This window comes from Megalops cyprinoides, chromosome 12, assembly GCF_013368585.1.
Source record: "Megalops cyprinoides isolate fMegCyp1 chromosome 12, fMegCyp1.pri, whole genome shotgun sequence".
Taxonomy (NCBI): Eukaryota; Metazoa; Chordata; class Actinopteri; order Elopiformes; family Megalopidae; genus Megalops; species Megalops cyprinoides.
In genome coordinates, this window is record NC_050594.1 from 9931767 (window position 1) to 9958249 (window position 26483).

Genomic DNA, 26483 nt, shown 5'->3' on the forward strand with positions numbered 1-26483 from the left:
AATCACGCACTGTTCCCTCTCAACGAGGGGACTTTCCACATCTCAGAGGGACACGTTCTCCCTCCTAAGTGTCACCGGACTCTGATTTGTGGTTTATTATGACATCACACTGGCTTGGACAGCCGGCAGCTGAGCTTCTGTCCTTGCGCCTCAGCCACAGGGGATCATTTACCCAGACTGGGTCAGCAAGCCGCGCGCTCTCTCTCTCCCTCTCTCTCTCTCTCTCTCTCTCTGGCTCTCTCTCTCTCACTCTCTCTCTCTCTTCTATCTTCATTTCCACCTCGCATGACTGTTACTCCCTTATCAAAACTCAGGGCATTGGCGTATGGAAAAATATTTAGTGTTTTTTGTTTTTTTTTTTTGGAAAAATGTAATTCCATAATGTCCGTCAAAGCCCAATGCAGAAAAGCTGAAAATTTAAGAGGGGGTGCGGTTAATTGCTGCCACAAAAGCGCCTTTCAGGCCCTCCCAGCGCACTCCCTCAGACAGAAGATTTCGTTAGGCCCCGGGGAGGCCTGCCAAACTCAAGGGGATTATTTTCCCCCCCAATAATAACATTTGGCTGGAGGAAATTCTATTAGTCCCGCTGGAAAAAGAATGTACGCTTCAGGGACACGCGATGTTGACCCCCCCCACCCCCCCCCCAGCGCCGTGCGCACTCTGTGCCGACCGGGGCCGCCTCCCCCTGCCGATGCGGATGCTAACGCTACAAACGAACGCGTCCGCGCTCCGTCGCTAACGAGAGGAGACGCAGCCGCCATGGTGCACAAACAGTCCGTCTGACTCCAGGGGTGCTGTGCTTTTTATTTATGGTGGTAATATGAAAAGACAGCTGGACTCTGGCAGACGAGGAGCAAATTGAATCATCTGATGATTACTGAACACAAACAGCTTTTTTTAAGTATGGAATGAGCCCTCTTATGAGTGCATGCGAAACGCACTGTAACACGCAAGCAGCAGGTGGGTAAACCTGGAGCTGGATTCAGTCTCACTCTCATTAACAGGTCCACTGGAGAATTCTCCCAAATATCTCCAGATGTCACCCAGGTCCTTCAGCCCGCTTGTCTCAGGTGTGCTACAACAGTGTTTATGAGTTACTTGTGTGTTCGCATGTTTTCGGGTATACAGTCGGGTATACTGTGTGCCTGTTTGTGTGTCTTGCATAATGTTGATGTGATATCCTGTGTGTTGCTAGATGTGTGGTGGATGCCTGTTTGTATTTTCTGAGTGCATGTTGACTACATATATTTACATGTATGTCTGTTGGATAACAATTTGAATGTTGTATGTGTGTTGAATGACTGTTTGTATGTTATATGTATATTTCGTGGGCATTTTTATGTGGACTGCATACATATCTATATGATGCATATATGTCAAAAATGTAGGTATTTGTTGTGCTGAATGTTTTTGTACATTGATGTATGTCTGTTGTCTATTTTGTAAAGTGTATGTTGTATGTGCATGCACTGTTGCGTTCATGTTGTATGTAGTGTTTCGTGTTGTATTTACGTTGTGCATGTTGCACATGTTGTATGTTTGTGTGCTACATGTTGTACGTGTGCTATACGCATGTTTGTGTGCTACATGTTGTACGTGTGTTATACGCATGTTTGTGTGCTACATGTTGTACGTGTGCTATACGCATGTTTGTGTGCTACATGTTGTACGTGTGTTATACGCATGTTTGTGTGCTACATGTTGTACGTGTGTTATACGCACGTTTGTGTGCTACATGTTGTACGTGTGTTATACGCACGTTTGTGTGCTACATGTTGTACGTGTGCTATACGCATGTTTGTGTGATACATGTTGTACGTGTGCTATACGCATGTTTGTGTGCTACATGTTGTACGTGTTATACGCATGTTTGTGTGCTACATGTTGTACGTGTGCTATACGCATGTTTGTGTGCTACATGTTGTACGTGTGCTATACGCATGTTTGTGTGCTACATGTTGTACGTGTGCTATACGCATGTTTGTGTGCTACATGTTGTACGTGTGCTATACACATGTTTGTGTGCTACATGTTGTACGTGTGCTATACGCATGTTTGTGTGCTACATGTTGTACGTGTTATACGCATGTTTGTGTGCTGCATGTTGTACGTGTGCCCGGAGGAGCGCCCCACACACCGTGTCCAGCATCTGGAGCACTTTGTCCTGTTCGCACGCGTCCAACCCATCAATGATGACAGCCAGCCGGGTCTGGTTCTGGGTGAACCCATCAATAGTCTTCGCCATCTTGGCCATCAGCTCCACCTCACACTTCAATACCTGTCGCAACCACAAGAGGGTGCTACATTCAGACAACAGATAAACCAACCATACTGGGGCTGACAGGAAAAAATACCCTTTTAGAAACATAGATGAGAATTGTAATAATTGCACATTTTTGTCAATATTTAAAAATAATGATTTTATTACTATATGGATCAAATTAAAAATGTACTAAACTACAATTAACAGATTTCCACTAACTGGTGTTAAAAAAGGAAACAAGCAAACAGTCAGGTGTTGTAATACAAATTGCAACCGTAAAGCAACTGCAACGCAACCGCGGCGCGAATGCGGACCTTCATGAAGCCCTCGCTCTTCAGCTTGTGCATGTTGTTGGCGGCGCCGTGGAGACGCTTCCTCTGCGAGTTCAGCACCGAGTCCAGCACCTTCCACCAGGTGCAGAAGTTGAGCAGCAGGGCCAGGCCCACGGCGCTGGCCATGCCGATCAGGACCGCGTTCACCGTCATGTTCTCGGGGTCCACTTTGAAGACGGCCAGCAGGGCCAGCCCGGTGATCAGGCAGGCCAGCACGAAGACGAAGATGACGAAGGACGGGACGCAGCACGTCTTCTTCCACTTCTTACCTGTAGACGCACAGAACAAGAATGGAAAAATACAGTGACTTTCTTTTTCTGTTTCAAGTTTTTACATTTTTCACACAAAAATTTAGTCACGAATTATACATTTAAGCCCATCACTACCACTGAATTCACTAATAAGCACAGAGCTATGCAATGCACTATCCTACCGTGACCATTTTCCACACTACAAACCCCATAATGCACCAGGAAGCAAATGCCATCAGAGGATAGGCACATGCATCAAGGTGCAGAAAGCTGGGACAACGGGGGGGGACCATGGCCAACCTTACTGACAAAGAGTCCAAACACACGGCCCATGGCATGAATAGGGTTAAACACAGGGTCCATGCAGCCTCTAGAGTACCTTGAATCTCGTCGGTCTTGAAGACCCTGAACAGCCTGGTGGCCAGGAAGCCGAACTCCCTCTCGCAGGCGTCTGAGAGAGTGGCAATCATCTCAGCCATAGAGGTTTCCCCGCCCACACTGGAGAGGCGGTTATAGTCTGTGAACAGGAACCTGAAAACACCAGAGGACATAGCAGGGTTTAGGGAAACAGCAGTGTTCCTTCAGCTAATCGGTTACTTGTTTTGTATTTGCTTGTTTAGCACAAACCGTTATCCAGGGTAACTTGCAAAGCTTACATTTTACAAAGTTACAACAGCAGCACACCAAACTCACACTATTAACTCATTCCCATTTGTATCTATACAGAAATATTTTCATCAGGATAAACGAAACAAGGTGTAACAGTGGATAACAGCACACCCTGCTGGCCACAAGGGGGTGTGCTTGGAATAGTACCTGACAGGCAGAGCACGGGTGGTCTGCTCGGGCAGTTCTGGAGGGTTAACGAACATCAGTTTGAGCAGCAGCTCCAGGTAACCAATATGCCGTGCCAGATGGGTGCTGAGGACCCACGCCCAGTTCCAGCTCTCGCCCTCCTGTCGTCCGCCAAAGTACACAACCACTAGGGGGAGACAAAGCAAGAACAATCATTATCACTGACCAGGAAGAGGCAACGCTACATACAAGTTGCCTACTTACAATGGTCACTAACATTGATATGCTAATACAACAGCACCCTCTTGTGGGGGAAACCCTACTAACCACAACTAGAACACAGCAGTGATCAAATTCCCATATTAAGTGGCCTGGAAGCTATTCATTCTTTCATTCCATTTAATCTCCTAATTGCACCATTCAGTTAATGAGTTACATTACATCACATTATTTGTTTCTTTAGTAGAAGCCCTTATCAAGGGCATCTTAAATAGCTTAAGGTAAACTTCCTGTTATTGTTACTTTGAGTTACCTACTGCATTATTAATCCTTCTGTATTACCCACTTTTCATCTATTGTCAATTTAGAACATAATCTGAGATTGAAACACACAACCTTCCTGGAGTACAGTTCCCTAAGCAACGATAGGTAGGCATGACTGGGGGTTAAGGTATTCAACTTCTCTGTCTTCTCTGTCTGAGGGTATAAATTACGCTCCTTCAAATGGTGAAGGGGATATATGTGCATGAAGGGGACACTTCCCATCTTCCCACACAGTCCCTGGCTATGCCTGGCTGCTGCCTGACTCCATATTTCTAACCCTTTAAGAGACAGGGATACTGAGAGGACTGCAAATTCCGGCTGGATGGCAGCCCTTAGGAGGAGGGGTCTGGAACCCCTGAGGACGGCGGGCAGGGACCCCATCAGGGTGTCGTACCGAAGAAGATGTAGAGCAGGGCCAGCAGGCTGAGGGACACGGCGATGGCCAGGCGGGGGTCGACAGTGAAGCCCAGGATCAGGGCCACCGAGCCACACAGCAGCAACGTGAGGACCACAACCAGCCAGGAGAACTGGAACAGCGGCTCCACCTGCTGGCCGGCGAAGGTCTTCATCTCATCTGCCAGGGAGGGAGGCGGAGATGGCAGGGTCAGGTCAGGGGTCAGCAGCTGTTACTGAATTAACCTTCATTATTTACTCAACAGATTTATACAGCTTTCATCTCACATATTATCCACTTACATAGCTAAACTACTGAATGGGTTAATGGGTCCTGGATTCTGGGACATTGTAGCATAGTGGTAACGAGCAGGGCTTGTAACAAAAAGGTTGCTGGTTTGATTCCCTGCTGGGGCACTGCTGGTTAGCAAGGCACTTCATCCAGAATTTCCTCAGTAAATATCCAGCTGTATGAACGTATAACATGTAAAAATTATAACCTAAGTCAGTCGTTCTGGATAAGAGCGTCTGCTAAATGACAATAATGTAATATAATGCAGTGGATTCATACAGGGATAATTATTAATGATATGCAAAACAGCCTGAGAGTCAATGAGGAGCTGTCATATCCAGTTAAAACTCAAACTCCTGCCTGAATGCAGTTGCATGGATGCTTTGACTTTTGATACAGCTCTTAAGCATAGAGTTTGGCTCCAAAGTACAACAGGTGCTCAGGCACAGATGCTGTGGTAAGGGTCATTATGAAGCTGGTGTATAGTGGTAATGGCAGTGGCGCTCATCCATTCAGCCATGTGAGTGTGTGTGTGCAGGTATAGTGTCTCAGGGCTGAAGGTGCAGGTATAGTGTCTCAGGGCTGCAGGTGCAGGTATAGTGTCTCAGGGCTGCAGGTATAGTGTCTCAGGGCTGCAGGTGCAGGTATAGTGTCTCAGGGCTGCAGGTGCAGGTATAGTGTCTCAGGGCTGAAGGTGCAGGTATAGTGTCTCAGGGCTGCAGGTGCAGGTATAGTGACTCAGGGCTGAAGGTGCAGGTATAGTGTCTCAGGGCTGCAGGTATAGTGTCTCAGGGCTGCAGGTGCAGGTATAGTGACTCAGGGCTGCAGGTGCAGGTATAGTGTCTCCTTACCCTCCAGTTTCTTGAGCAGGAAGGACTTGCCGCTGCCCCACTGGGCATACAGCCCCACGCAGATGGGCGGTTGCATGGTGGGCTCGCTCAGGATGTCCGCCAGGGCGCTGCTGTACAGGTCGTACCCCAGCATGTCCCCGTCACACTCCGTGGGGGACAGGTGCTCTGAGGAGGGGACAGGACACACCATCGACACCCTCAGAGCACATCATAACATACACATCATAACAGCATACCCATAAACGGGGTCAGGCTTTCATGACTAATCTCCATACATACACCTTTGGGACACGTCACATATCTGTAGAGTCCCTGAACAGATTTGCATCTACGTGAATATCCTTTTATCGGGTTTCCATCTGAACAAGCACCTTGCTTTGCTGTACTGCATGTATGTGTCCCCTGATTTTTACATCTGCTTTCTGAATATAAACGCTTTATGTGCAGTAGCAGATCATACGTGAAGGGCTGAATCACAATGCACAGACTCTGATAGAAACACTAAACGCCGCACACGCTCACTGGCTCCGAAGATCTGGGTGAGGATGCTCTTCTGGTGGGTGCAGTCGATGTTGTAGGGTGTCTCGCCCGCCTTGTTGGGGCGGTACAGCAGGCGGCCATCTTTGGGGTTCCTCAGCAGGAGCTCCGCCAGCTTGCGGCTTCGGCCCCGGATGGCGATGTGCAGCGCGGTGTCTCCTTTCTGCATGACAGGAAAAACACAACACCCAGGGAGGCTGTAGGTTCGATTACTCAGCTGAATCATACCAAAGGGCACCCACTGCCTCACTCCTTGACACTCTGTATTAAGAGAAAAGGATTGTGGGTAATGGTCTTGCGACAGTCTGACATTCTGCCCAGGGAGCGTACATGTACAGAGCTGCCTCCCCTAGGGAAATCTGGATAACTCTGCCCATGATCCACTCAGCTAACACACGACTCCTTAATCCTCATATACATTTAGTTTACTCTTGACACACTCGTCTTTGATTAAGACAAGAACAAGCCTATTTCTTCAATATTTTCTTCACCCTAAGAAGTGATCACCATCGTGACTAGAGGGCAGAACTGAAAGCATTGACCATCTCCTTGGACACACACCAATGGCCCAGTGAAAAAGCTGCTCAGATATTTGGCCTGTGAAATAGCACCTTGTCCACAGCAGACACTTTGGCTCCTTTGTCCAAGAGCAGCTCCACGATCTCGATGTTCCTCATTTTGGTGGCTTTGATCAGAGGGGTCTCTGCATCCTGAAACCAACACACACACACACACACACGCACAATGTTTTCATCAACGATCAAGTACAGTATGCAGGGTTTACTGAGGGCAGCGTCACAGCTGATCTGGAGTCAGCCATAGTATGGCACAAGCACACATGTGATCAGGTGTTCCAGACGTGTGGCTCTCACTTTGGTGGAGACTTCAGTGTGGTATTTACCAGGTAAAATGTAGGGTGGATTACCAGACATGCGGTGCCTTAACAGGCGTATCTCACCTTAGTGCAGGTCTCTGGGTGATAAGGTCCAGGTAACGTGTCAAATACTCAGTATGAAGTTTTGAGGTGTATTAACAGGCGTGTCTTACCTTGGTGCAGATCTCGGTGTCAGGGTTGCACTGCAAGATGTCTCTGACCATGGTGGCATTGCCCTTCTCCACAGCCCAGTAGAGGGCGGTCTTATTGTCCTACAGTGGGAAACAAACAGGGTCAGTCTGGCAGGATCAAACTGCAATTTCACCACAGCAGGGTTATGCTGTGTACTGATGCCTTCACTGCCCGTGTCTTATCATACGACAAAACCTAATTAAAGTGTGTTGTCTGATGCAAATGTTGAAGACAGACCATACTGCAGTGAGCCTGATAACTGAGTGGAAGCATCAGTAACGAGGCATTGGGGATGTGAATCTAATTGTAAACCTCCCTTTAAAACAGGCAAAGGCAATGTAATGTCACTGTGGAAGTGACCGCAGGAACAGGGTCCAAGGGCTGTTGACCTTACCTGACCTCTGACATCAATATCGGCGTATTTGTTCAGTAGGGCTCTGACTATCTCCACGTGACCCCCGCGCACCGCTCCAATGAGCACTGTGTCCCCACTCTGTAAGACACAAACACATGTTCACAGCACACACACACATAAACACACACATTCAGACATACACAGACAGATGGTGGTGTGGTGACAGAGCTATGTAAAATAATCTGGATAATTTAAAAGAAAAAAAAACACCACATGCAAGCAATGCGTTGGTTAAGAATGTCTGCTGGGCAAATACACTGTGTAACACAGTTTTGTCCTATTGATGGGCTGTTTGGACAGATAACCGTGTTGTCCCAGGTCTGCTTGGCTGAGGAAGGTGTGTACCCTGTCAGGGATGTTGACGTAAGTGCCGGCGTCCAGCAGGTCCTGCACAATCTCGGTGTGGCCCTCTTTGGCGGCGATCATCAGGGCCGTGTTCCCGTCTTTGTCAGTCATGTTGACGTTGGGGTTCCTCTGCAGCAGCTCCTTCACCACCTCGGTGAAGCCGCCCCTCACCGCCACGATTAGCGCCGTCATGGAGTTCTGCAGGGGTCAGAGAGGGGAGGAGTCATGCAGCGGTGATGTCACAATGACAGCCGCCAGGGAGAGGAGGGATCATGCAGTGGTGATGTCACAATGACAGCCGCCAGAGAGGGGAGGAGTCATGCAGCGGTGATGTCACAATGACAGCCGCCAGGGAGGGGAGGAATCATGCAGCGGTGATGTCACAATGACAGCCGCCAGAGAGGGGAGGAGTCATGCAGCGGTGATGTCACAATGACAGCCGCCAGGGAGGGGAGGAATCATGCAGCGGTGATGTCACAATGACAGCCGCCAGAGAGGGGAGGAATCATGCAGCGGTGATGTCACAATGACAGCTGCCAGAGAGGGGAGGAATCATGCAATGGTGATGTCACAATGACAGCCCACCAACCGCCCTGCCTCTCTGTCTGATCAATGACAGGGGCCATGGAACTGGAGCCCACAAAGCACCAGCAATTCGCATGGTGACATACAAATAATTACTATTAGTCACAGCATTGTGGCATTGTGGGGTGGTCACTCTCGTACCGCGCCCTCCTGGTCCACGTCCGCCCCGTTTTCCAGCAGGTGCATGACGCAGTCGTAGTGTCCCTTCCGGGCCGCCCAGATCAGGGGTGTGGTGCCATACTGAGGGAGGAGGGAGGACAATTTAATATTAATACTAATATTAAACATTAACTCACATTAATGTCCTGTTTAACTGTGCTGCCACCACAGCCCATAGGCCAACAGCACGTTGACAAGCCAGGTCCAACCCCTGGCAACAGTTCTGAGCACAGCCAGTTCCCAAAGCGCAGTCTCACCTTGTCGGAGCAGTTGACTTTGGCTCCGTACTGGAGCAGGAGGTGGACGATCTCTGCGTGCCCTCGTCCGGCAGCCCAAATAATGGGGTACACGCTGTACTGTGGGAACGAAAACCGCATACATCATTCGACACCATTTCAAATGTCACTCAGTTACTGAATGACTCCATTTCCCATGTGTCTGACTCAATGAATGACTCCATTTCCCATGTGTCTGACTCACTGAAATTCTCATGGGTCCACAAACGTACATCATCCATGTACAGCACTTCTGCGCTTATATGCATCCTGGCAATGAAGCATCAATGTCCCTCCAAATATATATATATATATGCATAAAATATACTGTCCAAAAGACAGCAAACAGATGTTCAACTGTGAACATCCCTCTACACATATTATCCTGCCGCCGCCTTTAGAATGCAACTCCACCCATCACCCGTGAAACCTCTCCCTCTCAGAATTAGCCATGTTTTCAGCCTCCCGTGAGTGGCTGCAGGTGGGCGATTCCACATACCTGTCCGGTGATGTTGGGATTGGCTCCCTTCTCCAACAGCAGCCTGGCCACTTCCACACGTCCTTTGTACGCTGACCACATGAGGGCGCTCCAACCACCCTGCACAGAGGACACACACACACACACACCTTAGTTTAAACCCACACAAAGGCTCTTTTATACCGACACCACAAAACACTCCAAAGCCCTGGCTCAAGTGGTTCACATGCAGCTCAAGCGCTTCTGGACTGGCTCAGACCAGTCCAACACTGGGACCCAGACCAACGCTTTAATCACTACTTTGTGGTCCAGTTTGAAATAACCACTTCCATTTACAGATTTAAAGCAGCTAGCTGGCAGAAACCACTTAGCATGACACAAAGACATTCTGAGGTGTGGCATCTGAAAGATTATGACTCTTTTAAACCGAAAAAGTGACGAAACAGGGTTTCATGTGTGTACCGGTCCTCTAAAGAGGAAAACTGACAGGTGTGCAGTCAAGAGAAAAAACACAGAATGGCCATATTTTGCAGCTAGTTGTTCGGTCATTACAGGGCCCTAGAGCAATGGCAATTGCGGTGTTGTGTGGAGTAGATTTTCAAACTTATTTTATTATGACCTGGTCAACCCACACAGCCAGCGACTGTCAACACCATCAGTCTACAAATAATGCACTGTTATTTTATTTACTGCTGAATTTTACATAACAGCGACTGACATCTGACAACCCAACACTGGGCTGCGATTCTGTGTTTGGGAAAACCCAGGGTAGAGCAAAGTTTATGAGTATTATGCTGTACACATCAAGACCACTAAGCAAACACCCGAGTGAATGCACCACTGCTTTATTTTGCTTCAACAGGATTACCGATGAAACAGGCAAGTAGCTCATTTTAATCTTCAGTTAATCACGGGGTGAATGTCATTTGTGGTTCGAACTGCAGTGTTGGCTTAACAGCCTTGATTTGGCTGAGTTCAGGAGCTGGCATTGGATACGGAGCAGGGAAAAACACCACTCTGATTTACTGAATCTGAAAGTATTCAGTAACACAGAGTGATGTTTTTCACACCAACCTTCCAGCGTGATTCCAGAGCGGCTTCCTTTCTGCTGCAACTTTTCTGCATCGCATGTTCCCCCTGCATGTGAGCAACGCTACCGTTTTTAGGTGCTGACTGCAGGCGGCCGGTGGTGACTAATGCACAGAAGCCCTTAAACACGCCGCCTGGGCTGTAGGCTGGCAAACGTTGCCCTAACGTTGTTATTATAGCCATCCTGCAGACTTGCTGGCACCAGAATGGTTTAATCACGTCAGACAGTTTCAAATCCCACTGTGAGAGACTGACTCAGCAAGAGCTGTTTTTAATAAGGCGCTCCAAAGGGCCAGACATATTAACAACATATGCCCTGAACTACTGCCATCCTAATGAACAAGCAATACATCTTTATATGTTGTCAAATATTGGAAGTCAAATTACACTTAGTTTATTTGTGTGTTTTACTTTACTATTCACTCATTTATTTATTTTTATTTTTTCTGTAGTGACCTACAAAATTGTAAAATGATAAAATACATCATAACATTTATAAGTGAATTTACAAAAAATCTTTTTCTATTTGACTACATTGCCTAAAAAACAAGTATTTAATTACATATATGGAAGTGCCGCTCTTTTATATACTGGTGTCTTCAGTATAATTAATCTTCATACTTTAAATTTAGTTTGGAATTATTTCACCAAACTAATGTACAGCAATTTTCCAAATGGATGAAATTTCTATTTCTCAATAAGAGGGATTTATGCATAAAAAATATTATATAATAAACATTCACACCCAGCAGGCAAAGTCCTGGAAAACATTTGCAAAAAAACAACTGCAAATGTGTGCAATCCACTATGCTTTTCGGACAGCGTTTCTGAGATATGTTTAAGGACATCCTGAAGTTAAGGTAGTCCTGAATCAAACAACTTACAGAACAGAGGAGAGGAAGCATACTGCCAACAGCAGGTCAACAATTCAACTATCAGAGCCTTTATGAAGCCACTGAGGAGTTCAGTTACAGTCTTGTCTGTGGATTTCCAGAGCGTTATAAAGACAAAGGGTATCGCAGAATGGATGCAGAAGAGGTCTGCTGGGGGAAACCCCCTCCTGCCAGCCTTGCTGCTCTCTCACCATATCTCTGTGCTCCACGTTGGCATTGTTGGCCAGCAGCTCCTTCACCACCTCCACATACCCTTCCTTGGCCGCGGAGATCAGCGCCGTCCAGCAGTCCTGTGGGCGAAACAGAGGGCGGGAGGTCACCGTGGATACGCCGGTCTGAGAACAATGCCACCACGGGAAACTCCAATCGGATTTGCTGCACCTACCAGCTGGTCATACCAGGTGCTCATGGATACGGGTGCAGGTGAGACAGAGAGAGAGGGCGCAGATTCGGGTTGGTGTGAAGCGAAGGAGGTCTGGGTCTTTTCTGACCTAACCGGTCAAGTGCAGCGAGAAGGTGAAGGTGTGTGTGTGTGTGTGTGTGTGTGTGTGTGTGTGCGCGCGCGCGTGTGTGACTACACTGACAGCAAACACACCCTGTCATTTACTCAAATACAGGCATGTTTTGTTTTCTCTGGGTGCTTATTACTGAGCTCAGTGTTTATCGTCAGGAGTGACGAATTCAGCAAGCTGGCACTTCCCGGCCTTCAGTCAAATTTAGCCACCACTGCGCCAGCGGCAGGGAAGCGTAATCTCTTATACTTTACCAGCAGTTTACCTCACAGCTAAACCGGGACGTGGATTGGAAAATTGAACTGAATTGGAATTTTCATGCAAAAAAGTCAGAGGGCATGTCAAAATGAAACAAAGAGGAAAGTGTGTACTTGGCCGTATCAACTGCAAACCAGTTTGATGGTTCATCCGTGATTTTTCCCTAAGATGGCCATGGGAGGGTAATGCATAATTAATTTTTCATATTCTAACATAATGTCCATCAATAAGCAACGGACAAAGAGCCTTTGACCACAAGGCACAATGGAAAAATGTAGTTTCAAACATCTGCGTTAAATTTACATTTTACATTATTTAGCAGATTCTCTCATCCAGAGCAATTTACAAAGAAAGAGAACAAAATGCACCAAGTGGAATGAGAAATGGTGCGTACAGGACACAGCTGACCAAGTTCCAACATGCATCAGCCACTTATATAGTGTAAGTGTGTTCCATACGTAACTGCTTTAGACTGAGTCTGCATCAAGAGCGTTTCACAAGATAAACCTTACTGGATTCCCTTTCACGTGTATCTGAAATGTATATGTATAATTGTGCACTACAGCCCAAAACACAGAGTCATGTGAGCTTTCTGAAATGGAAACTCTGGGCTGCTCTATCTGATCAAGCCACACAGAGAGGCGCATGATACAGTGAACGCTTCTTCCGTCACATGTGCAAGTCATAGCTGTGCTTTATAATCTGTACAATTCTCCTTCAATGCCCCAATCAGTTCACCAAAATTTCATCCAAATTCACAACTGTTTGAGTTATTCTGTACAGACGGAACACATAACCTCTGCTCCACCTAGTGGAGGAGGAAGTAACTGCAACAGAGTAGGAACTTTGAGGGAGTGAAACGGTGATGAGGGTTTCTGTACGTACAACGTCATCCAGGTTGACGTTGGCTCCCCTCCTGATGAGCTCCTGGACGATCTCCACGCTGCCCTGCTCCGCAGCCAGCATCAGGGCTGTCTGGCCGCTCTGTGGGGACAGGAAGTTACATTTATGTCTCTCAAATACACAATCCAGAACAAAAACATACAGGCCCCACATTCAACCCAGCAACATACCCAGTCCTTAACTCTGAATAAAGAATTCAGCACAGTGTTGAAGAGTTCACAATCAACAAAAAATTGCTTTAGAATAATTGTAAAAAGTAACACAATTTATGTTATGTTATTTATGGTTTAAAGCAAAGCCCTTTGCGATTTGATTGAACAGACCTCTTACCGTCAAGGTCAGATTAAATCAAACTGAACTGCATCCCTATTTTTACAAGTAATAAATTCAGGCAAGTGGTAACCTTTTTGTTTCTTTCACAAGATGACATGTTCAGCAGAAGTGATGCTTGCCAGTCCCGGTGCTGAAGTCCCTCTGTGTGTGTGTGTGTGTGTGCGTGTGTGTGTGTGGGGTTCTGCTCCTTGACTGACCTTTTTGTTGACTGAGTCTGATTGAACCATTAATCGAACACTGGACTGTGTTTCATATCTTTTGGGCATTATCACCTCGAGCTTAAAGTCCGTTATGATAGAAACATGCTGCTCAAAGAGTGTTTGTGCAAACAAAAAGACACAGGCAAAGCTGTTTCTTTATCTTATTTGTAATGAGGATCTGATGAAACAGGTCTTCAATGACTTATTTAATTGTTTAATTCACGGCAGAATTGTTTCAAGTCTTCCCCCAAGCAATTTCACAGCTAATAGTGATAAAGTTATGCTAATTTGTTTGCCCATTCTGCTGAAAAGGGCCACCCACTAACAAAAACGTTTCCACAAAAACAAGTTGTACCTGTACCTGTATAAGCATAAAATGCTGTCAAAAATGAACTACTCTCAAAGAGCAAGTAAATTTCAAGATATCAATACACAGGCCAGAGTTAGGTCCACAGCTTGACTAAACCCAGTCAAATGAAAGCCCAGCCAAAGTACAGGTATATGCAAACCAGGCTGGGAAACACCACTCTAAGGCAGTACCTGGGCCCAAAACAAATAAGAACGGGCTTTCAGTTCTGTTAATGACGGGACACAGCCTTCACTGCAAGGAGCTACAGTGTTGGTAGGACACTCACCTCACTGCGGCCATCCACCTCTTTGAACTTGTCCAGGTGGGCCCTGAGGGCGGGCAGGTTCTCCTCCTCCACGCAGCCAAAGAGGCTCTGAGTGGCCAGAGCGGTCATCTTCAGGGAGGTGGTGGTGTCCATGGCGACTGCTCAAAGCCACCGCTGCAGGACAAGGAACATAGCAACTAAACCAGTCGGCCATCACCCTGCCCTCCACTCACGGACCAATGGGAACTCTCCTGTCACTGTATGGTACGTTTATTTAGGGATTATAATGTGTGTAACTTGTTTATTTACAAGTGGAGATGCTTGAACCTCCTCTCCAGTCTTTTTTTTTAGCTTAATGGTCCTGGGTAAATGCACAGTGTTCTGATCTGGAAATCCTAACAAGGCACGTGAGGGTGATTATGAAATAAAGCTGAGTTTCTGAAAGTTCGGCCCTCTTCGTTCAAAACAAGGACAGCGGACTTTCAGGGAAAAGATACAGGATAGGCCTTGTTTAAAAGACAGGCAGCTGAATGGAGATAACGGCGGACAGATGTCCGGGTCTGTTCCGAGCGGCAGCGGCTAACGCAGGCGGCCACCGATAATGATGAGCTGCAGTGCTCTTGGCAGCTGTGTTTCCCGCCAGAGCGCAGCTCTTTTAATTGGATTTACGGACCTCCAGACTTTGCTCAAGGCCCATTATTTAAGTTACAGTCATCCCCTTTGACGTTTGGGCGCCGGATTACGACCGCAGGTTTGGATGAACGGCGGTCACCTTTGCCACAGCGAAGCCGTAGCAACAAATCAGCTCGTAAGACAGCCACGGACTGCAAGGGGACTGTGCTGTTGACAACCACACAGGCTCAGTCATGCGGCAACATCAGCCCTCACCCTCATGTGGTGGTGTACAGATAAGCCTTCTGAATAATTTATAAACTGTGTTAACTGCCTAAAAATGTCAGAATACGACACATGCGGAAATTACGATAGCTCCCAGAAAATGTTACACGTATGCTTGCTATTTATACATTACACGTCAGCTGTATATTTAAATCAAGGTACACCCATATACTAGTGAGGTGAGACATTTTCCACAGCTTACATGAGGTGACAGAGGACAGAGGAAGATTCGCCATTCATAAAACAAAATTCTGTCCAAAGTCTTACATTGTCATACATCTGCCCGCCTCTTTCGATAATCCCTCCTCTCCTCAGAAAGATTACTTTACCATACCTGGTTGCTTTTGTGTAGTGCTGTGAGTTGAACACATGCTGCTTAAGTGCCAGTTTCTTTAAGACACAGCAATGCACATAATGGCAGTTTACAGTAAATCTCTAAACTGATCTGAGAGGATGTGGAGTTTCTCCAAAACACGTTAAGGAGCTTCTGTTGGCTGTAATTGATGGCTCTTAGTGCTGTATAATTCTGACAATTTCATTAATTATGGTTTACAGTGATTTTTTTAAGTGCAAAATATAATAAGCATGTGTGGGGTGATATAAGGACACAGTAGGTTTACATTTGACTGTGTTATGAGATCTTGAGACTCCTTAGTCAGAATTACCAGCAGGGGGCAGAGTAGACATGTGAAAACACGGCTCTGGTGAAAACACTCCTGGTACTTCACAGACAGAGGATGATGCCGAGGTCATGACATCCTGTGCATGTGATTATGTTAAGGAAAGCATTGATTTCCCGAGTGCTTTCCATGCTGTATATAATTATGGCTGAAGAATGTGACTCATAAGAGAAGAGGACAAAGCCCTGGCAATAAAGTCTGAATTATATTAATTATTGTGTTCCGATGCTGGACAACGCTGCCTCAAACCACATCAAAGAGGCAACCAAACGCATTTATGAACAACTGATACAACATATCATTCCATTTACCAAAACCCACACTTAAAGAATAATATATAGCATGTTCTGCCTTGATTGTTCTACAGTCTATCATGATCCACTTAAATGATTTTCGGTTGTTCATTTTTTTTTTTTTGAAACCACCCCACAGCCATATACACATCCACACATATACATACAGGAGGGGGATTTCTTAACAGGTCAATTTTTCACTTTTGTATGAGCAGGTCACAGTGAAAAACATTTTTTCATTTATTTATTTATTTTACTATTATTACTTTTAAATGAAGTATAAAATATCACACTTGGTATCCAAACACTGAAAGACAACAATCCCTTAGATTTTTGTATGCAAAATGAGCTACAACACTGGGGCACTCGACAGTGTGATCCAACGGCAGGAAAACTCCTGTTCATTCTTTCGCATCATACTTTGAGACTATGAGGGACACCTGCACAATACCATCACCACAATACCATTACCAAAGAAAAGATGCAAATGAGCATTTATGCAATATTTTGTATATAGCACCAGTTATTTTAGTCTATTCGACCACGAACAACTAACAACAACTTACATCAACGATAAATAATCTGATACACAACAAAGGGGTGGTTAAACTGCGTAATTTCTTTTAAAAATTAAATACACACCACGTTCGGACAAACCAACTAACTGGTCCTTTCAAGACAATCTTCATAGTCAACACTGAAGTGATAGTGCATAAACTGTGACATCACACAAATTTATTTCATGAAATCGTAGATAGAGCATCTTAGGACGGCAGAAAAGTTGCTTCAAACTTTAAAACATGAGATTTCGTAATAAATACATCTGATAAATTGCACCTCAGTAGCTATACCTGGCTATCTAATAAAAAAGCTTGAAGTTGTCTTCTTATAACCAAAGCAAGAAAAAAGCAAAAGCAAAACCTTTTAAAATTCCATGGCCGATCATAATCTTCATTTTCCGATTTCGACATTCACTCAAGTATAAGAACAAACATATCATTCGTCCATTCACCGCTGTGTTCACCGGACACACCCTTCCTTCTCTGTTTCAAAGCGATGTAACTGTCATGCACCAAAGTGTGGACAATGAATACAAAACGCAACGGGAACGGAGGGAATTTCTCCATACACAATTTATTCGGGGGGGCTTGAAACACACACAAAAAAAATAATTTGAAAACACAGACAGATGTCAAATAAGTGACAACGGAGGGGGTATTAAAAGGAACTGCCTACTAGTTTCCAGTAGGCTGAATTCACCTCACACAAAGACACCACGTTAAAACACCGAACACAGAATCCAGATACTTACTTTCAAAGCAATTTCTATGTGTTGTGGCTCCTCTTTAAATAGAATAGCGTTACGAGCACTGAGTATCAACAAGCAAGGCAGCCTTCTATCAACGCACTTAACATCCCGACTTTATAAATTATGCATGAGATGCTCTACGCCCAACCTCTCCAACGAACAAAAACAGGTCATGATAAAAGCACACGCCCTTTGCCTGGCCTTATCATATACACCGAATGGTCCATAACCTTAATCTAAAACGGGAACAGATAAAATCATACAGAGGTAACGTTAACATTATTATTACCATTATTATCACCATTTCCTCCCGATAGACACATCTAGAGAGCATACATAAAGGACTGATGGTGTTGCTGTGCAACACACCACCTGCCTATTTCCACATCTACAATAATGATATCTATGCCATCAACCAGGAAGATACCTAATCTAGGCCCTATTAGTTGTTCTGTCAGCCTGTAGCTAGGTAGATCTGGCCAACCATTTTAGCTAAACACACAGTTATGATAACAGTTTCAAAAGCGGGGAGAGGCTTACAGTCTCTGTAATCATAAAACGCAGGCTTACAAAGTAGTCCTGAAACAGACGTTGGCCCTTATAATTTTAGAATGGACGCGACATCTAAATATAAACGTCTGCTTTTTCTGGACAGTCATGCGGGTGTGAATCTGATGAAGACTAATTTCCATGGTGTGTGTTTGTCACAACATGATCCTAGTTAAAGTCCCGTGGCGTGAGAGCGCAAAGGAGCAGGTCAAAGAGTGTTATTGACATCTAGGTAGCCAGCTAACAGAATGCATAAAAACTGATAAAAAGTTTAAGGATCAGGTCCACTTGGCGATTTCTGGTTAAAAAAAAAAAAATCTGATGTTTCAAACAACTGACCGTTAAACCCCACGCATCAGTTTTGGCTGTGGATGCACTTCAAATCAGTTGGCTAACGTAACTCTAAACGCATGATTTTTGTAGTTTTATTTAAAGTTAATAATCAAAATATGACAGGCTGTCATATTTCGGAAATCTCTTTAGCATATAATAACAGCGTGACAGAATATAAACTTCCAGTTTGCACAACAGGTTTCTCAATCCCCACGCGTGTTGAATTCAGTCCAGTCCGAGTTGTTATCACTTCTTGTAAGATAACTGGTTTAGCTTCCTACCTTGTTCTCCGTGTCTGGTGAGTGTGTCATCCATATAGCTACCGAGCTAGAGCTCGTTAACTAGCAACCATGCTTCCGTCAAAACTGTGTTAAGTAAACCAGCCATTGGCTACTCCTTGCTCTACTTCCCTACTTAGCTAATTTAGCAAGAGCTATCTAAACAAGTACGACACAGCAAAAATGGCAAGGTTTACATACCTTTTTAAAGAATGTTAAAAGAATTAAAGAATTTGCCACACGATGACGCGTTTGCTGTTTCTTCTAATGTTATTTCCACAATTATGACCGTTCCCCTACTTTGAAAACTGCCATTTTGGAAGGGGTTAGCTAACGTTAGCTAGTTTGTTAGATTTTGCTTGGTTCTCCGCCTACTGTAGCTGGATGTGTGACGTAGATAGCTGGTAAGGAGACGTAGTTAACGTTACAGTAGTTGTTTTTGATGAGATCCGTGTCACGGTTTAGCAAATGTTTAAAGTGACAAAGTTGTGCATCATTTTTTATTAAAGTGGTAGGGTACTCTTTTAGCTAGCTTTAAACAAGACTAACGTGTACGCACAATGACTAGCTCAGGTTGATGTTTTATTTTCCGTTTATTTGTGAAATCGTGATAAGAGCATATTTAATTAGCCACGTTAGATATACAAATGTATATTCCAGAATTGCCACATTACTGATTTTTTTCAAACGGAGACAATAGCTTTAGAGGAAAACTTTTCATAAAATACTAATTACCCAAGATAAAGTTTCAGTACATTAAATAGCACTTGATGCATAGATGCATAGAGCTATTTAAAAACAGTGATAGATACTGATCCATAAAATACACTAATCGCAACACGACCATATGTAATGACATCACTGGGTGGGGGGTTTTAAACCTTTATCTTATCTTGCAAAACACTCAGAGCTAATGAGCGGTGCAATTCATTATGACCGGCGTTAGCACAGAACAGCCTAATACGTGCTTCTCACTAGACGTGCCTTTTAGCACTCTACAGACAGAGGCGATTTCAGCAGGCTACTGTACATGCCAGATACGCTGGAGAACACCACCGGTATTGTTCCTTTATCACACCCAAAGCTTATAAAGATGGTATGTAGTCAGAGAGTGTAGAAAGAATATCATAATTTTTGTTTAATTTCCTCTGTGTAGTTTGCTGTATGATTTCATAGCTATTGCTATTGCACACTGTGGGGGAGGCTGCTGTGCCACAATGGGTTTTGCCTGTATTTCCTCAAGAATGTATCCCTTAAATCACAGACAAGCTAGAGACAAGATACATTTCTGAGGGAGAAAGATTAGACCATAGCTAGAAAACATGTTGGCCTAGCGTATTTTCTACTAAGTTAACCTATAACATTGCCTGTGAAGATGCTGGTAGGGAAGAATTTATTTGTCTTATTATTTAGTTCCTTGGTGCAAGGATAATGGCATAGGCATTATTACCTAAAGTGAACAAGTCATGGCAGACTCAGTCTAACTGCAATGTGCTTTATCCTCAATTTAGGAGAGGAAATCTCCATTTCTTTCTTTTACACATAATGCTGAGCTTAGCGGTTGCAGACCAGATAAATAAGTAGACATGCACATAAAGTAAGCTAGCATTGAACAGGCTGACCAAGGATAGGTGAGAGCTGTCTCACCTCATTGAATTCAATGAATATCAGCACCATTAAGAACTAGAATATAACTTCATCTGCCAATATAGGACTGAGTTTTCATTAAAAAGTAGCCTATCCAGTGTTTTAATTGTGTCATTTTTCATGGCTAGGCAAAAAGAAAAAAAAACTTGTAGCAGATTATCCATGTTGAGCACTAATTGTGATCATCAGGATCTGGGGGGAGGACCAGTAGCCAACTTTGGTTGCAAAACTTTGTTGTAGGCCTATTTAAAAAAAAAAAAAAAACATGCCCTCCCATCTGTCTTTGTCATAGCGACTTTAAGAAATACAGTAGCTCCAACTTTGTTGCAAATAGAGAGGATGTTCAAATGTGCTTTTCCATTCACCAGCTACAGCTGGCTTTCATGTTGGCTAATTTGCTACGTTTTGTTTGCACACCCCAGACATTCTTGACGAGTGAGTGCGATCGTTGAAGCAAGTGCGTCAGCATATCCGAAGAGCCCTTATTTGTACAACCCATATTTATTCTGCACCATTTTCATCCGCCTGTCTAGCTCAGGATATTTTCTTCCAAGGTCTGCACATCTGTGTGATTTTTATCAGGAGTAAGTTCAGGCGAAAATATGTCTGCACTAATCATCAAGGATGTAGTGCATTTGTAATAATTATCCTCAACTAGGATTTGATTGTACAGTATGCATACCTGTTAATAAAGTTTGGTAGGTCCATGACACCCAGAGGAAGTTTGTTTGGATGGGCATAATAAGCATTTATGAATCCACCTTGCAAGGGTCATTGACCTGTGTGTGCTTTTTACAGTACCATAAACCTAACACCATCACTGGGTGCCAATGTCAAAGAACTTTACAATTCCAGAGAAACTACAATTAATAAATTTCATTTTCCTCTTAGAAATACATGTTACACAATGATTACACCCACAACCCTAAAGAGTGGACTTTAAGTGGGCTGTGTTAGCTCTGGGTGAAAGCAGTTTTTGCAGAGACCCTGGAATGTGCAAGTAAAGCTGTTCTCTGCAAGTGAGGGATTAAGCTCAGAGTCATTCTGCGACACAGGATTTAACATATTACGGCCTGGATCTTGCGGGGTGAGGAACTCCTAACTCTAAGGTTGTAGGTTCAATTCCCACATTGGGCACTGCCATTGTACCTCTAAGCAAGGAGTTTAACCAGAGTTGGTTCAGTAGACATCCACAAATGCTACAAATGGATAGTGTGTGATAAAATAGCTATAGAGGCAACAGCAAAGCCAGTGAATCTGTGGCAATATAACGGCTCAGACTGCAAGTGCTGTTGGGCCTGTTACTCAGCTTCAGAGAATGCAAATGTGCATAGGCTGAAATAAATATCAGTCATTATCTAATGGGCTCCAAATCAGTTTGCTCACTTACACACCCTCAACTCGGTCTTCAATTAATCATTTGTAACGTGGTTGTACCACATACAAATAGGTATAAAGTGTGGGACTGGCAAATGTAGAAAAGGTACAATGAGTGAAACCGGTTGTATCAGCTGGTTTAATCAGTACTGCCAAGAAACACACACTGACAAACGTCCAGAATACAAATGAAAATGTAGACAAAAGAAGTACAAATGCCCCTAGAACAGCCACTAGAATGTTACAAAGCCTTGTTACCATAAAGTATAAAATAGTGATTAATGCATCACAGTGTTGACAAAAGTGACAATTTCGGAGCGCGCACACCGTCACCACAATCAGTTTTTGTAAATAAGATTAAAACCGTCACTCGTTTTTTTCTTAAAAATAAATGTATTTCAGAAACACGATAACAACATCAACAAAAAAAAAAAAAGAATAAAATTTAAAAACAGTCAGGTGAACCCAGGGAAGGCAAATTTGGTTCGTCTTCATTGTGAAGTCATTATTCTCAAAACCCTGTTCAAGAACGGTGGCCATAAAGTGTAGGAGTGTGGCAGGACACCTCTCTATGAGTGTAGTACACCTCCAGAGCTGTTCCAATGGCCTTCAGTTCACTAGTCACCATTAGCCATAAGTACACCCACAAATCGACAGAGTATTAGGTAACGATCCCTCCACCCACCAATTAAAGGTTATTACTTCAACTTTCTAAAACATTGATTAAATCTTAAAGACATTAACCAAAGAAAAAAAAAAGATGAATGAGATGCTGTTCATTTTTTTGTTTCGTCTTCCCCCCAGAAGCCTTTCAGAGAATGCACAAGTAATTCTGTATGAGTGTGAACACTTTCTAATATGGCTGTTTTTGAAGCTGCTGGATGGAGACTGCGGGTAGAATCAGGGCTCCTGATTGGCTGTCATTCAGTAGAGGGGCGGGAACAGAATGAGCAAGGGTAACTGTAACTGCTTCTCAGACGTTCTCGGAGAGGGAGAGTCAAGGGTTCCAACCACACTATAGGGACCGTGACCGGCTGCACAGAGCTGGAAACTGGATGAGAACTAATCAAACGCACAAACACACACACACACATACACACACACACACGGGACAACATGATGTCACAGTACATAATACCAGCACTGATTAATACCACTCCCTCTGGTCTTTATCCTGGCATGGAGAACAGACCAGTGTAAGACCAGAGAGAGAAAGTCACCTACTGTGGTGCGCATCCAAACACCACAAACACATCCCTCACAAAGACAACCCAAAGCACGGCACGGTTGGGATCATCCCTCTTTGGGGCTTCCTGTATGTGAGAGACACCAGGATGAGTCTGACACTGCTGAGCACTTCCATCTTTTCAGAGCCATTTCCACACTGACTCTGTTTTTTCCAGTGTGAAAAATCATAGATGCATACAAATCTGACCAAAGACGAGACTGTAACTCAATCATATAGAGATTTTACATACATATTATATACGTACACATATATGATTTATGTGTGTGTGTATAATGCATATACACATACTACAAACATATGCATATATATGCACACATATGTTCTGACATATATACATATAAAGAAGTGTGAGTGTGTGTGACTGATAAAGCAGATTGCTTGGGATTTTGCTTTTAAGATATTCATTCATAAACAATCAAAACCAAACCCAGCAAATAGTCTCCCTTCAAATCAAAACATACACATTCTGGTTATGTCCATATTCAAGCTCCAATATGCACATTTTCCTTTAAATTTTAAATTTACTCCTAAATTCATTACAGTTCTGCCTCCTGCCTCTTCACAGAGACGAGGCCGTATAGGTGGATACATGTGGGTGTAGAGGGATCCCAATACACTCTGGCATTTTTAGCGACTGGAGTCCTGAAATCTCTTCCTTTTCTCCTCCTCTTCCGGTTTGGATTTTCACCTCATTCCCTTGCATTGCTGTGCCCTCTAGCCTACGTAACGCTGCATGACCTCACCCCTTCTAAAAGTGCAAAACCGAGGGAGCGTCTTATTTTTCTAAGAGTTTAAAAAAATAACTTTTCTTTATTTGACTGAATCTAATTTTCATGGTAATACAGGTAACTGGAAATAAAGGTAATATCTGTCCTATACCTACCACCCCCCAACCACCAGATACACAGAAGTGTAATATCTTCTTTGTTACAGCTGCAAGACACTGTACGTCACATATGGTTTGGCACTTCGTGCGGTGGAGCAGGTTGCATTGATCTGCTGGTTTGTGCAGTGAAACAGTCATCCTGCTCAGACACAAAATGGCACCAGCTCTCCTTCTTGAAGTCCGGCACAAAACAGAAACGTAAAGATTTCTGTCACTATGGCAGTAGAACGGAGGAGTAAAAGGTGGGTGAAAACAAAAGGGGAACTTTAATCTATTCCACCTCCTACTTTCCATCTTTAACCGTTTAAACCGGCTGCCACATGCGGAGGTTTACAGAAGAGAAAAAAATGAGTTATTTTCGGCATTTGTTACTGTATTTTTGTATTTTTCTCTTTTTTTAACAAACACTTAATGCTGAGAAAATATCTTTTTTGTGTGCTTAAAAACCTGAGCGGGCACAGACGTCCCTGCGCGGTGTCTGGGTGGAGCTGGCAGGACCGCCAATCAGCATGAAATGACATCTCTCCAGAGACCTTTAAATACGAGACCCTCTGTATTACGCTTCTTTCGCTCGCCACGCTTTGAGGTTCGGGTCAGTAAGCGGAGCGTCTGCTGCTGTCTCTGCTGGTGAGCTATCTTGGATATTCTGACCCTGACCACACCCCTTCATGAATATTCATAAATTACACGGCTAATAAGAACACTTTCAGCTTGAACGTGGCAGAGACGGCATTTTCAGCATTAAGCATGAGGAGCTGAATGTCTGTTTTCCAGACGCACTCTCTGTGGCCTCCCTATCGTTCCCTCCTGCATCACAGACTGCTGAAGGCGACACCTAAATTTTGGAGTTTGGAGGGACACCCACAAAGGCCTGCGGGACGGCAGATTTTTTACGCCACGTTCCATATTAGCCATCCTAGCGAGAGTCCAAGTCCCCAGCTGAGTTTGGCACGTCACTGAGTTTGGGTGACAGGTCATGCTGATAGTAACAGCATGCGCTGCATCAGAGGAAAAAACAGGGCAGTAGTCAAAGTCTCAGCTTTTCCAGTCATTCCAATTCAAAAAGCAGAGACCCCAGTTTAAGCTGTAACATTCTGAAATATGCGGGTGCATTGGGAGAATGTTATGCATAAACTTGGATAGTCGAGAAACCAGGTCTTTGGGGGGACCTCATCAGAATTAACTTGTACTTGGGTCATTTGGGGAGCAGGGGGTTACATTTTTTTTAAACAAACATGAAAAGACGTCACAGGTTTGTTCAGGGTACAGCCGTTCCAGTAGGCAGAGAAATCTCACCTCGTTTGGCAACATTTACCCAATTTTCAGTACAAACGGCATCCTGTCTGTTGCATGTCCTTTCTGAAAGGGACACACGTGTTTGTGGGTTCTAAACCCCTTTGTGCCATGAAGCTCTAACTACATCATTATTACATTACTGAGGTTTTGGTATGGCTTAGTTTACCCAGTAGCACTGTTGTTATATCTCGTAGCCCTGAAATTAAATTACAGAAAACAAATGTTCACGAACATTTACATATGAAGGGATTTAACTTTAACTAAAATTTTAGAGTTTGTCTAAAGCAACTTTTGCTAGACACCTGATATATGACCCATTACCAGAAATTCTGCACTGGTGAAATGGGATAACACTGTTGCCACCACTCTTTATTTGGTGACCAAATTTCACTATTTTTGAATTTACAAATAAATGGTTCAAAACTATTGAACATGAAATATATTTGATATGTACATGTACCTATACAATGGTACCTGTATAAAAAATGGTTGACAAACAAATGCAACCAAGCAATTCAGGATCAAGACTGACCAGTACTTCAAGCGTAGAAACAATCCAGTACTTCTGGTAATCCTCCACTGGAATGGGTATTGAGTGAAACCAAGTCAATGATGTGGAAAGATACACAAGGCTTTGGGCCCTGAAGAAACCTGTGTTGGATTAACCCCACCAAAAAAGCCCTTGAAACCAAATCAAAATGAAAAGAAATTACAATGAGAGGAAAAAGGCACGGCACCGGCTTTTAATTTTTTAACGTTTAATTTAAGAAATTAAAAACCGTCATCGTGCTTACAGTTTTCATTTGACACAACGGTGGGGGTGGGGGTGGGGGTTTCAGACACACTACCCCACAGGCAAGCGCAAAGGTGTTAAAAAGTTTGTTATGCAGAAATTCCAGAAAATTCTGCTCCGCACTCAGCAAGCGAACACTCCCGTCTCTGCGTGGCTTTGTTTCCAATGAGCATAGGCTGTCCGGAGAAAGTGGCAGACGTGAACTCAACAGACAGAAAGACTTTCTGGCTTGGAAACAAAAAAAAACGACATAAAATGAATGATGGCTGAGACGGGGATATCCTAAGGCCTATTCGAGGAGATTGGCATCCAACAGAGTGTTACAACTGTTTTCTTTTATACAATTTTCTATATTTTTAAAACTTTTTTCTACTAGAGGTTATAGTGTATTTTCACAATGACAAAAACCCTCTAAATACCATGACCTGCCAGACAGAACAGTGCCCTCCTGGAACTGTGAGAGCTCTGTTGCCTTTCCCATGTGACTCCCGGGGTGGACAGAGAGGGGGTCCCG

The 26483-nt window shown here is 44.1% G+C and overlaps 1 protein-coding gene across 3 annotated transcripts in view; it reads right to left on the reverse strand.

Annotated features, from left to right (window-relative positions):
* The window catches only part of LOC118786535 (kinase D-interacting substrate of 220 kDa B-like), a 52760-nt gene extending 33675 nt beyond the window's left edge, over positions 1-19085 (reverse strand). For all 3 annotated transcript variants that reach the window (XM_036541635.1, XM_036541634.1, XM_036541633.1), the window contains exons 1-18: positions 18923-19085; positions 14404-14556; positions 13218-13316; positions 11754-11852; positions 9602-9700; positions 9085-9183; positions 8810-8908; positions 8084-8281; positions 7718-7816; positions 7305-7403; positions 6869-6967; positions 6243-6420; positions 5721-5885; positions 4579-4758; positions 3663-3828; positions 3226-3377; positions 2578-2864; positions 2138-2278 (exon numbers count right to left, since the gene is read on the reverse strand). In XM_036541635.1, the coding sequence (XP_036397528.1) occupies positions 2138-2278; positions 2578-2864; positions 3226-3377; positions 3663-3828; positions 4579-4758; positions 5721-5885; positions 6243-6420; positions 6869-6967; positions 7305-7403; positions 7718-7816; positions 8084-8281; positions 8810-8908; positions 9085-9183; positions 9602-9700; positions 11754-11852; positions 13218-13316; positions 14404-14535 (2391 nt within the window). In that variant the 5' untranslated portion in view covers positions 14536-14556; positions 18923-19085. The remainder of the gene's footprint in view (positions 1-2137; positions 2279-2577; positions 2865-3225; positions 3378-3662; positions 3829-4578; positions 4759-5720; positions 5886-6242; positions 6421-6868; positions 6968-7304; positions 7404-7717; positions 7817-8083; positions 8282-8809; positions 8909-9084; positions 9184-9601; positions 9701-11753; positions 11853-13217; positions 13317-14403; positions 14557-18922) is intronic.
* Between the last annotated feature and the right edge of the window lie 7398 nt (positions 19086-26483).